We start from the raw sequence: 15677 nt of genomic DNA on the forward strand, positions 1-15677 counted from the left end.
GTGCCTGCAGGCTCCCCCCTTCCCCACAGAAACTATCTCCCAGCTCCAGGCACACAGGCCTCATCCCAGACACACGAGGGACATGGTAAAGTGCTGAAAGCAAATCTGGAAGCAGCCTGGGGACCTCACGCAGCCCTGGAGGGGCCCTGGCTGCCCCCAGGATGATGGGAAATGCCACCGACACTGCCCCAAGGTCCAGGCAATGCAAGAGAAATTCCCCACAGCCCTGCGAACAGCACTGGGTTCCCTGGGAACCGCAGGGACGCCAAAGTACGAGGGACTTGGGGACCAGCTCCCAGCACCAGACACAATGTGTAACCTCCTCCCCTGGGCATCATCTTCAGGTAAAGCGATGGCAGGAACCACAGACATGAGTGCAAAGAATAAAGCAACTGTTTATTGTTTTACTGCACAAAAACAACACCTGAGCACGAGTCTGCCATACTTCCCCTTATCCTGTGACACCTGCAGAGTCATGACCGCACCAGCGTTCATCCATCTGTCAGGGAAGGGTCAGCTCCTGCTGCTGCCCTTGACGTGACAGGTGTCTGAGTAGCCAACAGCCTACCCCCTCTGCTTTTTCCTTCAAGGATAGGATCCAGCTCTGACAGTTGAGAGGAAAATGCCTGATCTCACCTGCCTGCGCTTCTGCCCTACCCCAGACTAGAGCCCTGCAGGACACTTTCACAGTGCTCAGCTCAGCCGTCACATCACCAGTCTCGATGTGATGGGCCTGCGCCACATGAAACCCAGACGTCAGGTCAGCGCACAGAGCTGAACGCTGGGTACAGGGGAAGGTTACAAACCCCAAAGGAGGGTTCGCAGCCTGCTGCTTAGGCTTCAGGGCTTACAGTTTATTATNAGGGCATCAGAGGGCAAACACAGGGCTCTGGGGCAAACCAAAATACAAACGAAGGGCCTTGGTGCACACCAAAGGGGCCATAAGGCACATCACACGGCTCGAAGTGGCTGATGGGACGGTGCCTGCAGGCTCCCCCCATCCCCACAGAAACTATCTCCCAGCTCCAGGCACACAGGCCCCATCCCCAGACACATGAGGGACATTGAAAAGTGCTGAAAGCAAATCTGGAAGCAGCCTGGGGACCTCACGCAGCCCTGGAGGGGCCCTGGCTGCCCCCAGGATGATGGGAAACGCCACCGACACCGCCCCAAGGTCCAGGCAATGCAAGGAAAATTCCCCACAGCCCTGCGAACAGCACTGGGTTCCCTGGGAACCACAGGGACGCCAAAGTACGAGGTACTTGGGGACCAGCTCCCAGCACCACACACTGTAATTTCCTCCCCTGGGCATCATCTTCAGGCAAAGCAACAGCAGGAACCACAGACACGAGTGCAAAGAATAAAGCAACTGTTTATTGTTTACTGCACAGAAACAACACCTGGGCGCGAGTCTGCCATGAAGCTCGGTGCCAGCATGCTTCCCCTTACCTTGTGACACCCGGAGAGTCATGACCTCACCAGCGTTCATGCATCCGTCGGGGAAGGGTCAGCTCCTGCTGCTGCCCTTGATGTGGCAGGCATGTGAGTAGCCGACAGCCTACCCCCTCTGCTTTTTCCTTCAGGAATAGGATCCAGCTCGGAGAGTTGAGAGGAAAACGCCTGATCTCGCCTGCCTGCGCTTCTGCCCTACCCCAAACTAGAGCCCTGCAGGACGCTTTCACAGCGCTCAGCTCACCCATCGCATCGCCCATCTCGGTGTGATGGGCCTGCGCCGCGTGAAACCCAGACCTCAGGTCAGCGCACAGAGCTGAACGCTGGGTACGGGGGAAGGTTACAAACCCCAAAGGAGGATTCGCAGCCTGCTGCTTAGGCTTCAGGGCTTACAGTTTATTATCCRAGGATTTAGCCCTTTTCGTTTATCAGTAAGCCGTAAACCCTGCACCCTAAGTGACAAACTGCAAATCTTGGAATSCAAATGGTTGCCAAGGCTTTAAAATTTATGGATGAGGTTTGATTTTAAATTCTGTGCCCTGATCGCTAAATGAGCAAACTGTAAACTCTGACTGATAAAGACTGAGCCCCACAAAATAAAGTMATAMACCRTAACCCCTGAGTGACAGACCCTCAACAACAAACTAAACAATAAACCTTAAGTGAARAACTTCAAACCCTCAGCTTTAAGCAAGAAACACCAAAGCACCCATGAGCATGAGAACCATACAGAGAAGCCATGGGGTTTTGCCCACAGTTTAAGAAGTTTCCCCTTCATTTAGAAGGGTAGCAGAACAGGAAGACAYGCACCAGAATCATGTGACAGTTGCTGTTTATAGGCTTGGTTTTAGCCACCATTCAAACGCGAGCATGTGCAAGAATCATGCCACTGGATTGCACTAAGCTGCACTTCCACTGAACTGACCTGAAACACCGTAAGCACTAATTTATCTCTGTTACAAACAATTAATATTTTTGGTCCTCTCAGCTCCATGGGCAAACATCCACAGCCAGTGACACCAGTAACCACCGAGGGCAAAAACAGCTTCCACCTCCCAGCCCTGCTCACATACAGTGCAGCTCCAGGACTTAGCTGTGTCCATGCTGCAAGTCAGAGCTCGTCCTCCATGGCCAGCCGCAGATCTCCACAGAGCTCCCAGCTGTGACAATGCTCCTTCGACTGCCGGACTATGCTTCAGCACCTGCAAAGCRGCCAGAATGGTTACTGAGAGGCCAGGCAACTGCACAGCCCTCCTAGAACTACTCCCTAGTCCAAGGCCCGTAATTGTTTCCGCAGTTATGACTGATCCTCTGTGCTGCTTCAGTCACCCTCTCTGGCTCCGTTTCATCGCAAGGATGTCACAGCAACCCTCACGTACAGTCAGGCTCGGTCAGTCACCTGRCCACCTCCAGCCTTTGGTAGATGATACTCCTCAGGGAAACTGCCGCTGACAGACACTCTCAGAAAGCGCTGTCCAGCCAAGGCAGGATAAAAACTAAGGCCTCCAAAAACTCCAAACTCTGGAGAGACTGAGCTGATGGGAAACTGACTCTGGCCAGGACAGTGACAGGAGGAGGATTTTGCTTCACTCGCTCAGGCTGCCTAGTGGACAACACAAGTGGCCCAAGTCAGACAGACCCTGCTGGAAAGCCCTATGACACGACAGCGTGCCAGAAAGCAGTCGAGTGCAGGCTCCTGGAAGAGGAGCAGAGCAAGGCTGACGTAGGGAAGACACCAGCTTGCATAAAGGCAGACGTGACAGAAAAGCAGGCTCAATGCCAGTGCCGCGACCACGACTCAAGCTGCACCGCGCAGCAGCCCTGTCTGTGCACAGGTGGACAAGACGCAGTAACTGCAGGCCACGCTGACGAGTAGGACAGACGACAACAGCAGCTCCAGACCGCCCTACCACGAGCACCTGTCCTACCACCCGAGTACTCGGAGCCTCTGCTGCTCTCTGCCTCCCTGACACCTTCCTTCCCCAGGAGCCTCTTCACTGCCTACTACATCCCCCACTGCATCTCTGGCCCATTAGTGCCCCCCCACTGCACATCCACAGCCCTCTGGACACAGAGTCCCTGCAGAGGTGTCTGACATGACCCGAGCCAGGCAGATCAATGGGACCCACTGGTCGCTGCTGGCACCGGACCGAGTGACAGGGAAAGAAAGAGAAGGATGGCGAGCTGGACAGAGGGACAGGGAGYGGAACCAGATGGATCCCGTCAGCCCGGAACAGCTCTCGCCACGCTCCAACCCCACTCGCCTGCCGAGCACGCAGAGCTCTCTCCGCACCGCTGTGCCCAAAGTCCACTTGTGGGCCTGCTTGCCTGTTTCCCTACAGTTCCAGGGTGCCTGCATCTGCCAGAGAGAGGGTGCACGCACAAGTCCAGACTGGGGAGGAGCCTTGTGTTCAGTGACAGTATTTTACTGCTCCTTGTGCCTTAGCCCCTTTCAGATGCTTAACCCCAATTTCTCTCAGCCCTTAACGACTTCAGTACGTTCATGGCACCTAGTTTTTCCACACTCTCCAATCTTCCTTGTTCTTTCCTGTCCTGCTCGAAAACCCTGCCAGACCCCATCTGTACTTACATGCTTCCTTAAAACAGTATCTCCGAAATCAACAAAATGGGATGAGCTGCTCCTCTTCAAGTTGCCGGCCCTCAGAATATTATCCTGCAAATGAATCAAACCACCAAGGTCACTGGGAGAGTCTCGTTTTGGAGCTTCCCCCCCTCCCCAAAGCTTTAACGACGGTCCCCTAACCTGGGCAGATGTAGATCCTCCCTTAAGCACTGTAACAGTTTTTATTCTGGGGTCCTGAGTTGCTGTTACATTAAGCAGCAAAGCAAGGCAAAGGCAGGTGGGGTCGCAGCTTACCCATCTAGCCACGAACATTCTTATTTGAGGCCTCACTGCTTTTTCCAGGTAAACAGACCAAAACAAAGCCCCAAAGAGGCAGCTGAGGCTTCACACGGGCCTTGGGGCCCTGCCAGCAACAGCAATGCCATAGCAACTGGGCTACCAGTTGCTGGTTTTCCCCTCCTCCCCTGCTGGTCCGTGAATTGCGGCTTATTACTCACAAGTCCGGTAAGGACGCGGCCGACCCTCCTGTGGCCGAAGGCTCCTTGTCAGGACTGGGCAGAGAACCTTTCCGCTGGCGTTTGGAGTCTCCTGGCCGCTCTTGACACATGATAACTTGCAAAGGGCTGAGGGCGGTAGCCTGTAGTTCTTCACGGCAGCACTTAGTCATTCCCTGATGTTCTGAATGCCTAGGATTAACATGATTTATAAATACAAAAATACTACTGCTATAGGGTGTAAAGCCAAGCTAAAATTTGTAAGTTAATCTGCTATTGTTAATAAAACTAAGCTATTATTACCTACTGCTAATACTCACACAATGCGTTGGGTTGGTGGGAGCTTTAAGACAAGGTACAGGAGTCCTGGGACAGGGTTTGGGGTGTTTTGATTCTCTGGGATCACTGTGGTCTCGTTACACACGCCAAAGACGATCCCAGTGCAGTGTGAGGCCAGCAGGAGCCACATCACCATCTAGCAATGCTGGTGCCAAGTGGGTTGCAGGTCTGCCCAGTTGGGCCTCACTGTCTCTCCTAATTGATTCAAAAGACATCTGTGCTAATTTAGAATAAAGTACATTCAGGGACTAGATTGCTGTTGTTGGGACAGGGTTTTGGGGTGGTTTTGGGGTTGTTTGGGGCTTTGAGACAGTCTGTGGAGGTGCTGAGGCAGGGCGTTGGGGTTGTCGGGGCAGGATTTGTGTGTGCTTTAGGGGCTTTGAGGAGCTAGTTGGTGGCGGGGGGGCATCTGCCCAGGTCCTCAGTGGGGGGAGCGGGTTCGCCGGGTGAATGAAGAGAGGGGTTGCCAGGAGGAGGTCAGGGTGGGGAGCCCATCCCAGAGGGGGTACTAAGTATGTATGGGTGCTGCATATGGCTGTCAGTTTTGCAGGAGGAGCCAYGGGGTCCACAGAGGAGGAGGAGTCCATGAACTTGTGGGGAACCGTGGAAGAGGCATCAGGGAACTTGCCAAGGGCCCAGCATCCCAGAAGAGGTGTGTGGGACCCCTCTGTCCCAAAGGAGGAGGCATTGGGCTGCTGTGCCAGGGCCAGAGACATCCAGATCCCTGTGTCATGCACGTGTGCCTGGGGAGATGTCTGAGGCAACGTRGGACCCCGAGGCACATATGGGATTATGGAGCCCCATGGCTTTGAGGCAGGTGTACAAGATGAGTGGGTTTGGGGAGGCTCAGCATGTGATCCGGTCAGTTGGTGCCCAGATTGGCTGGTGCCCACAGTCTGTGCCTGGCTGTAGGGGAAGCCTCAGGGTGTCTGGGAGCGTCTTTCTTCTACCCATCTTCTCACTTCCCTAATTACAATCCTCAAATAATTAAGTTGGAGCTGCGCTAATTGTGCCTCACTCAAATTGACCTTATAACTATTTGGCCCACTGGTCTTAAACTTTTCTGACTTACCAGTGCTCTCGGGCGTGCCTGCCGCAACAGGAGCCGTCCTCCCGCGGACACCGCGCCACAAGCCCGCTCCGGGCCCACCTGCCTCCCCGCTCCTGCGGACCGCGTCCGCAGGGGCGAGCGCTGGGGAGGAACCACGGCCCTAAAGGCGACACATGGAAAAGGGAAAGCCCTGCTGCAGGGCGCATGCGTAAGGCAGCAGCCCGCCATCGCTCCTTCCTTGTCCCTCTCAAAGCCCAAGGGAATAAGCACTGCCGGGAGCAAAGTTTAACTCTTACCCTACTTACGTCCCACTTGCAATTCAGCTTCAGTGAGAAGGAAAAGAAGAACACCCCAAAACCCAAGCTTCCTGCTCACAAAAAAAAAAAAAAAAAGCTGTGAAAGCAAGCATGCTTTACATACTACTGTGTTTCAGCGCTGGCTGCAAACCCAATAAAGTGGCACATGACCACCAAAAACCAGCCTGGAAGTGAGAGGGGCAGAGACAGGGCCCCACATCACAAAGCCGGGCCCAGCCAGCAGCAGCCCCCGGGCCGCAGCAGCGGCCAGAGTGGCCGYGCCAGGCCCTCGCGCAGCCGGCAGCCCGGACGCATCCTGAGAAACCAGAGACGAGTGCTGTAGAAGAGGTAATGACTTTTATTAGACTGACACTTTCATTGGGGGGGGGAGGGGGAAATGCTAGCTCTTGAGCACACAACCCTTCAGAAACGGGAGGCGTTCCTAAGTATTTTGGAGGTAGGTCTAATTTCTTTTTCAGGACGGAACTGACTGTGTTCATACGGGAAATGCCAGGCAAATCGTAGGATGTTCAGCCTCTCCCCCTCTGGCTTGCAATGCATCGTGCATCACGGCTGACTCCAGCCACTAACCGTAAGTTTAGTAGTCTTGCTTTCAGTAGGAAAAGTCAGTGGTCCCACTCCAGCTCACAGGACATATACCCACAATACAAATAGCAATGACCTCCCTAAGAAGAGACCGAGTAGGGAAAGGGTCACATTGAGCAAACAGACCTAGGGCTCCTCCAGGTCCTGAGAAGCTTAGGGTAGGCAGCCACAGGTTTCCAAAACTGCTGCCCATACTATAAACCAACTTCAGCCTCCAGGGCTGTGAAGCATCTCTACAATAAAATACTTAAAAAATGAGTTTGAGCTCAACAGAGTTCAGCTTGTGCCGTGCTCCTTCCCCAGGCGCTCTGGGCTACTGGTGAGAAAACGGGACTGTTCAAGTCATAGCCAAAGATTTATAAAAAGAGGAAAAATATCTCTCTTATACAGAGAGGGATCTTCAGCTTGTGTCAGGGAATTTCGTTAGCTATAATCTACAGACCTGGCTGCATTTTACCATGTTTTTCCAACACTTCAGTTAACATCAATCACAAGATACATTCCCAGCACAGATACACGTATGCAGCAGCACAAGCCAGAAGACAATTTTCCTATTGAGTACCAACTTCCAAAATGGAAAAGAAAGCATTGACATTACAGCAGTCGCCTGCATAAGGGTCTCGGCACCAAGGAGCGACAGCTGAAAGGAACCATGGAGTGAGCCTGGCCAAGTTTCTTCAGCATTCTCCTCCTCGCATCCCAAAATACTGGAGGTCAGCAGGGCTTCAAACATAAACCCTCATCAGCTTTGTCACCTAACCATCCTTGAACAGAGAACRAAGCCCCAGCAATCCCCCTACCTCCCCCCCGCAGAAAGAATGTTATACCTTTTCTCGTCATCTACCCCCGCTCCTCCCTACAAGCCAGTCCTTTTGTCCATCCCCTACAGTAGGCTTGATCTGGTCATAGCTCATCTCGAGCTGTACTGTCAAGAGGGGACTGTAGCACATCTGAGTTCTTGGCCTCATTTCTCAGCTCCTGCTGCTCTTTCATTTTCTGGGACTTGGCACGATCCCAGTCAGTCTTTATTTTCTCATTGTTCCACACCACTGAGGTCTCCGTGTCACTGATGTAGCCATCATCACCGGTATAGTGAGTTGGATAAACTAACAGTGGCTCCACTGAAAAGGCCAGCAAATTCCGATTTTCAAAATGCTTCATGTAGTCAGAGCTGTGCACAAAACAGAAGAAAGAAAGAAAGAATAGCCTCATATGTCCCACATTCACCTTACAGTCCACCTCCAGCCTTAATTTACCCTGCGCAGCACATCATAACCTGCTCGACCTTTCGATCCGCAGTCCCTCCAAGGGAGGGACACCAGCAGAACACTATGATCCCTTCAGGTCCAGTTCCCAGCTACTTCAGGCACCTGCATAACTGAGCCCCTTCTTCGGAAGTACTGCCTTCCTGCAAACCCCTTCTTTCTCCCAAAGAAGGGCAGCAGCAGCTGCAGAAGATCTGGTAGCTTTAGGAATTTAGAGCTAGTCAGATGTTTGGAGGTCAGCGTCAAATTTCTCTGCACGCTCCAGCCATATCTGAGCTCTGTGGGGGTCTGACCACATTATACAGCCACGTAGAGAGGAATTATCACGTGCGACAGCACGTCCAGAACAGCTACTGAATGCTATCCAGAGGCAGGTAATATCCAGCAAGAGCGTCTAAGGGCAAAGGCCCAGACTAGGGCAGATGAAACAATTGTCAGCCTCCTCCCAGTGAGGCGGCTTCTCAACTCAGGGAAGAATCTGCTGCAGGTCTGCTTGCCGCAATACAACGGCAGAGATTTTAGGAACTGCATCAATGGGCAAACTTAGGGACCAAATCCCTCTACAGACACCAAGCCACCCCGCTGCGGAAGGGTTACGGCATGTCCCTTTTGCATGTGCTTCTAGCAGAGCGCACAGCCATTTAAGTAACTCAGTAAATTCACTGTGCGGCTCTGAACATAGTTAGAACAGCATAGGAGTTCCAGTTTTGACAAAATACAGCTATTATATGAAAAACTAAAAATAGGGGAAAAAAAAGAAATGGAAGAAAAAAGCCCTACGTAGGCCTCCTTTTTCAACAGACATTTGAAAGCTTTTCAAAAAACAAATGAACAAAATCAATCCCTCTCAAGGCCTGAGGAAACTGAAAAGATCCGCAGACACAGTATCCCCAGACCAAATCTACAGGTTACTATCAAAATGAGTCACAGTCTGGGAAACAGAAGGTGCTTCTGAATTTGTTACGAGGTAGACAAAGACTATGTCAAGAGCCTTTCTCCAGGGGAAACGGACACCAACTCTGGAGACATTCTCAAACTTGCAAAAGGAGCACTTGCACTGGAGCTCTGCCCATGGCAAACATCTTCCTCAAAGTGCAATTCCCAAGATGTCTGTCACTAACCCACCCCACCTACCGACACCGGCAGAGGCCCCCTGAGAAGGCAGTTCGGACTCACACAGGATGCTTGTCAAACATGACCGGAAGAAATTCATCAACGGGTAACATTTTGGAGAGCGGCTCAGCTGCCAGCAGCTTATGAGCTCCCTGTAGTGAAATCACATAGGCCAAAGTCCAGTAGGAATAATCGGCTTCCACGAGGTTCCGCACGTGAGGCACAGACTTTTCAGGATGCTCTACCTGCATCCGCTTCCTCCCAATGTAACTGCAAGAGGAGAGGAAGGTGCAAAATTAAGTCTCCTTCTAGAAACACATTCCAGCTCTGCCAGGCTCTGAGCTAAGAGGTGCCAGGTGAAACACAAGTACCTGTGCGACATGAACAGCAAGAGCTGAGGGCGGCAAGACTCGGACAACCCTAGTCTCTACAGTAATTCACTACAGGTAGAGAGCAGAGGAGCCAGGTGCTTATACACCACAGGGAAGAAACTTCCCAGCTTAATAAAAGAATTGACTTTCTGGCAGGCAGGGTGCGCACAGTTTCAACAAGACGTTCCATGGCAGAAAGAAAAGGCATAACCCTCAGCAAATTGCCCTATGCTGTGACCAAAAAGCACAGCTTCCAGGCGCGAGTGCAAAGGAGCTGACAGGGAAAGAGTCTCAGCTGCTCCCAAGTTTGCCAGGATGCCATTTGTCTCCTCAGCTGGAGCTCTTTCAAAACAGTCTCCCCCTCCCCACAATCTTTTTCCTTGAATACCTATAAAACTGTGTGACAACCACCAGAAAGAGAAGGCAGGTTCRTTTTGGTTTTCTTAACCAGTTATATGCCTCTCCCTTAGAGCACAAGCCTTTTGTGGCAGTAATATATGGCAGCAAATGCATCATTGCAGAAATCATTACTTATGCATTATGAGGCTCCCTCTCATAATTATAAGTTTGACTTTTCAATTTTCTGTACTTACATCAGATCCCAGTCCAAACCCTCCTCTTCCAAGTCATACATGAGATTCATCAGGCGCCGTTTGAAGAAGATCTCAAAGCGCAAGTCATCCTCAAACACTACTGATTTCTCCAGCCCCCTCTCAACAATCTGGCAATTTAGCAGAAGATTTTTTTTTTAAAGGCAAGTCAAAAAAAACCCCAACACTGACTGCCATGCTTCTCTCCTTCCGGCTCAAGACCTCTTCCTATTTCTCCCGCTACTGCAATAAAGACTAGAAACTCTAGAACCAACAACAGTGCAGGGACCTGCAGAAATGGCAAATCAGTCTCATCCCTACATTTTGCCTTCTCAAGACAGCTACAAAATACAGGCTCCCTTTCATTGTCATCAGGATTAGGAACTCGTCCAGTTACCAAGAGCAGCCAGACAGAAGCCTAATTTATAAGCCAGCCTCCACACACATCCTTTTCACAACTTGTGGTGTGATCCAATAAATCATTCTCCTAATACTCATGCCAATCGCGTGGCCAAAAAAGCACCTGCAGATATCCTTTCTCTGACAAAGCAGGGACAGTGCTTTCTCAAATGTCTCAAGCGGACACTTCTCCCACATCTTTCCCCTTCTCCTCATCCACAAAACCTATGTCCATGCTTGTCCTTTGTGCCCTTGCAAACCCACAGCAGAGGGACCATCAGCGATAGTTTGACACATTGCAAGCATATAGCCAGTGAGTGCTCTTTCGTGCAGAAGCACCAGGACACCCAAAGCCCTCTTTAGAACAGTTTCTCATTCGCTCACTCACCTCCTTCCAGATCTTGTAGTGACTGAGGAAACAACCCAACTCTCCTTTGGTGAGTGGACGGCCGTGGTATGGATCCTTATAACCTGGCAGCATTTTAATTCCCAGAGCTTCTACCTCACTGCTGTTCATAGCTCTGTAAACCAGCAGAACAAGGGTTAGCACCTTCCTATTAAACAGGAGACAACCGCCAGATTTGGATCTCGGATGAAACTTTCCTCCCAGGCAATCCCTAAGCCATTTCTACCGGTCTTCCACAAAGAGAATCAAACCCAGGCCTCAGGACTCTCGCTACCCTCAGCAAGTTTATGCAGGACACAGGCAGCCTGCGTCACTATAATACGGCAATGGCTGGCAGAGCTACTCAGCCAACATCTTGTTGCCTTCCCCTGAGGCTGTGCGCATGCACACAGAAGAGATCAAAGCATCCAAATCCAAGTGCTATTCACCAAATCTCCAATCACAGCATGATGGGGAGAACGGAAGGAGAAAAGCCCCACAGTCCTTGACAGACTTCTTTGGGCAGAGCCCTTTCAGATGGGACCAGGAGGCACCAGTGACAAAATCCGGCTCCTCCTCCTCTTCCAAAAGCACCATTCCTTTGAAATGTATGTTGCCATCCTCCATCCCCTCCCACCGAGTTCTGTTTTCCAGGGACCCTTCTTGAGATGTCCCAGCTCCTTCTATGGCCGGGAATTGTACTGGCACGAGCCGGATCCTTGGGACTCACTTGCCATCCACTGCTTCAATGATTTTGCACTCGATCTGCTGCTCGTACAGTGTTTGCAGCATTCGGTCTCGTCTATCTGTCCGGCGCTTCAAGTTAATCATGAAAACCTGAAAACAGAAAGTCTGCTGTCACAAATGTGCAGGGATGTTCCTGCTGTACGGGTGAAGATAAAGACTAAGCGGCGATCCTGCCACATTCCGCCTGAAACTCAAGGGCAGAGACAGCCAGCGCTCACCAACAGATCCATCCAGACCAGTCAGAGCACCCGTGACCAAGAGGGTAGCCCACCAGCTCAGTTCAGGCAAGCTAAACGTCATTCCTCATCTCAATGCCACAATCATACAGAGCAAGAGCACAGAGCTCACCTCATCAAAGCCCATCTTGTCAGGGATCTTGGGTGGGACAGATACATATTGCGAAGGCTTTGCTGGAGGGTTCTTCACTAAAGGCAAACAATAAAGAAACCCGTTTGCATTCTGTTTTATTCGAAGCATTTATTCAAAGCACATAGACACAATCAAGGGATCTCCAGCAGTGGCACCAATTCCTTGTAGGGTGCAACTATGGCTACACAAGGACAACTGCTTAAACATAATCAAATACAAACAGTCCTGTTAGCCTACTGGGGATGGAGAAAAAAACAGCACGACCCCTCTTCTGTGACCTTCACCTCTTTTTTCTGCTGCCAGAACAGCAAAGCACCCAACTGCTAATACTAAGTCAATCCCCCCCACACATCCAGCAGGAAAGATATGCTTAGCTTTTACTGCTGATCGACCAAGTTACTATATTATACTTTCATTTTTTATTCACCTCAGACTTTTCCTCTTCATATAAGAGCTTTCCAGCCTCAGATCTATGAGCGAGTAAGAGAACGTTTGAACAGGAGACCATTGACTAGAGTTGAATTTACAGAAATATTCTGCTTCTGTGGACAAGAATGAAACTTGTGAAACATGAAGGAACACACGCAGTCTGAAAATGGCCAAAGAAAACTGCAAATAAACCTCTGGCATCAGAGCCTCAGATTTACAACACTGTTACAAAACAACGTTGGCTCGAGACCTGGGCTACCTCTCCTGAAATGTTCACACTTAAAAAGATGTTCCTTCATGCAACTCAGTCCCATCCTTTTAGATACTAGCAGAGACTCTACTTTCGTAAAAGAACCGTTGTGCGGACAAGACCAAACAAAGATATACTGTGAACCTCAGGCAGCGGGATACCCAAGGGAGAAGAGAGAGTACAGCAAGCTCCAAAATACTCCCCTCCCCRTACTGTAAACATGAGACTTCAGAACACTGCTTGCGTATGCCAGGGCAAGAGCGTGCTGCCACAGAGACCTTCCTGAGACCAGAGGCTGAGGAGAGGAAAAGCTGAAATAGAAGTCAGTGGAGCCAACTGCAATCCAGAGAGACCACAGGCCTTGCAAGTTGGGAGGGGAAAAAGCAAAGTGAGAAGATACAGTCTCTGCTTTCATGCGGCACAAAAAAAATAATAATTACCCAGATGTCAAATGGCCTAGCTATACCACCCCCTTCACACCTACAGGAGACACCAAACCTCCTTCAGGGTTATTTTCGTAAGGCACAGATCAGTTCTAAATGTGCTGTATTAACTATTCCTCCCTTAACCTCTTCCTCCAATCACCCAGAAATCCAAGAGGGTTGAAAGACTCAAAGGCATACCCCAGGAAAGCAGTACACCTTGAACACAGCACAGAGCAGATCTGAACTGAAATTCCATAGACCTCAGTTCCACCCACAGCAGTCCCAGTACCACTTACCCATGATCTCTAGCTGGACATGCATGAAACTCTCCATCTCATCGCGCAGGGTGCTGTGGGATCTTAGCGGCACCGGAAGAAAGCCATAAACTTCCTTGTTACAAACAAACATCTGGACTTCTAAAATTAACACACATGTATAGCAAATAAAACACTGCTCAACTCCCACTCCTTCACAAATCCAGCCCATTACAAGACTATAAAAACATCCTTCAGACTGAGCTAAAGAGAAACAGTAGTATGCCATTACCCACTAGCTCACCTGCCTGCCTACAGGAAAATGCAAAAACAATGATGTCATCAAAAGACCAGGTGTAATCGGGATGCGGTGGGTAGAAAGCAAGGTCCCGGGAGGCCTCTTTCCGCAAGTCAATAAGAAAAGTGGAATGCACCATGGGGACGGCAAAGCAGCCACGTCGATCCCGTTTCCGAATAGGAATGTAGGCAGGAGTGCGCTTATAATAACCCTGAGAGAGGGAAGATCCACACACAAACCCTTAGGTTTGCTTTTCCTGTTTCTCTGCATCCCACATTTGCAGAGCTACCCAAGCCAAGGCAGAAAGAAACTCCAGGGAGGAGCACAGAGGGGAAGAGAGCGCAGCTCTAAAGCAAGCAGGAGCCAGGGAGAGCCAGACACAAAACTCCCCAAAGATTAGCACCCTTACTACTAATAATTCAGAGCAGTACGAGGGTAGCAAAGAAATAATATGAGCTAGAGACCCAGACCATCTCTTACCTGAGAAGTCATTCCACACCAGAAATTAGAATAGGCGGCACGAGAATCCAGCATGGGTGCTACCACGGTCTTATTCTCTGCCATCAGCAAGCCCAGGGTGTCTGGATTCGTCAAGATGTTATCTGCATCGACAAACTGCAGCAAGCACAGAGAAACCCAACACACGCGGTCAGTCGCAATGCAGCCGGTCTCTCTTAGCGTTAGTCTAGCATGCCATTCAGTGAATATTTTCTGTTTGGTTATCCACGTGCCCTGCAGGCTACCCCCAAGACTGTACATGGTGCATCCTACACAGCATTCTCCAAAGCCAGAGCAATGCTGACAGGCACTTCTTCTCCTTCTAGAAATTAGGAGATGAAGTGACTGTTCCCACCCAGAAAGTACAAGGCATACCAAGATGCATGTCACCACGCACCAGGGTGCCCAGGGCACAACCCAGCACGTGTGCACGATGTTACAGAGCAGCTGATATCTCAACTAGAAAGCTGAGGACCCCTCTTCGGAACATGGAAGGAGTTCACAAAAGTCTCCAAAGGAAATCTTTCACACGTGGGAACGAGAAATGCAAAAGGGAACATATGACAAACAGCAGCTACCCCAACAGCTAGATCATCCGCGACAGTCATACGAGCCTCCAGACCCAAGATGGCATTTCCACGAGGGCAACTTTTTGTTTGTTTGTTCCTACACATCCCCAGTTCTCAAAAGACTCAACAGCAACCAACACGACATGCRCAACAGCAGCAAAAGCACTGGAGCTTTCAAAATGGTTTGTTTTTCCCTGCCAGGGCCCTCAGAGCATGCAGCAGCACTCGTTACCCAGCAGCTGCACAGTCAGCAGCACAGTCCAACCCCGAGAAAGGAGCGAGCGGCTGCAATCTCTCGGGGCATCGCAGGAATAAAACTCACTTGCTAGGTCACAACGCACTGGCCAGTACCCAAACCGGAATGCCAGGGGCCGCACAGACCGCGAGTTACTAATGCGACAACTAGCTCTTCGCGCGCTTCTGTGACGCTGCTGAAGAGCCAAGCGCGTTAACCACATCAGCAGCAAACAAACACTACCTAGCATAAGCCAAAGCCATCAGGACATAAACTGGACAGCGGCCACCTGCGCCCCAAAGGGCCCCCGCGGGCAGGCGGGTCCCTTACCAGGATGTAGTCAGCCCACATGTCCCGGGCGGCCTTCAGGGCCGCCTGCCGGAGCTTCATCACGTACTCGTAGCGGGAGTTTGACCAGTGCTTCGGGCCTTCCTCGTCGGGGTAGGACCTGCCCGGGAAGCAGCACCCGTGAGGCGGCGGCCGCCGGCCCGGCCCGCTCGGGCCCGGGAAGCGCTGCTGCCCCCGGCCCGGCCCCGCCGCCGCCGCTCACCGGGGCTCCTCCAGCGGCCGCCACTCCACGCGGTGGTAGAGGCCCTGCACCCGCACCAGCCACTCGCGCAGCACCGCCGTCGTGTTGTCCGCGCTGTGGTCCGTCGCC

The 15677-nt window shown here is 51.2% G+C and overlaps 1 protein-coding gene and 2 long non-coding RNA genes across 3 annotated transcripts in view; 1 reads left to right on the forward strand and 2 right to left on the reverse strand.

Moving 5' to 3' along the window:
- The first annotated feature begins 888 nt into the window (after positions 1-888).
- On the forward strand, positions 889-2063 carry LOC112976958. The gene is made up of 2 exons (XR_003257234.1): positions 889-1258; positions 1392-2063. It is a non-coding gene; the product is annotated as an uncharacterized LOC112976958 (long non-coding RNA).
- LOC112976959 lies at positions 1351-5927 on the reverse strand. The gene is made up of 4 exons (XR_003257235.1): positions 4851-5927; positions 4534-4722; positions 4043-4126; positions 1351-2654 (listed from the first exon to the last, which is right to left on the reverse strand). It is a non-coding gene; the product is annotated as an uncharacterized LOC112976959 (long non-coding RNA).
- Positions 5928-6554: 627 nt separating this feature from the next.
- COLGALT1 (collagen beta(1-O)galactosyltransferase 1) overlaps positions 6555-15677 on the reverse strand; it is a 9845-nt gene continuing 722 nt past the window's right edge. Inside the window, exons 2-12 of the mRNA XM_026088745.1 lie at positions 15570-15662; positions 15350-15467; positions 14198-14332; positions 13724-13928; positions 13462-13581; positions 12041-12117; positions 11676-11782; positions 10949-11081; positions 10165-10292; positions 9264-9470; positions 6555-7993 (exon numbers count right to left, since the gene is read on the reverse strand). Of these exons, the coding sequence (XP_025944530.1) occupies positions 7726-7993; positions 9264-9470; positions 10165-10292; positions 10949-11081; positions 11676-11782; positions 12041-12117; positions 13462-13581; positions 13724-13928; positions 14198-14332; positions 15350-15467; positions 15570-15662 (1591 nt within the window). The 3' untranslated portion in view covers positions 6555-7725. The remainder of the gene's footprint in view (positions 7994-9263; positions 9471-10164; positions 10293-10948; positions 11082-11675; positions 11783-12040; positions 12118-13461; positions 13582-13723; positions 13929-14197; positions 14333-15349; positions 15468-15569; positions 15663-15677) is intronic.

This window comes from Apteryx rowi, unplaced genomic scaffold, assembly GCF_003343035.1.
Source record: "Apteryx rowi isolate R43461 unplaced genomic scaffold, aptRow1 scaffold_782, whole genome shotgun sequence".
NCBI classification, from domain to species: domain Eukaryota; kingdom Metazoa; phylum Chordata; class Aves; order Apterygiformes; family Apterygidae; genus Apteryx; species Apteryx rowi.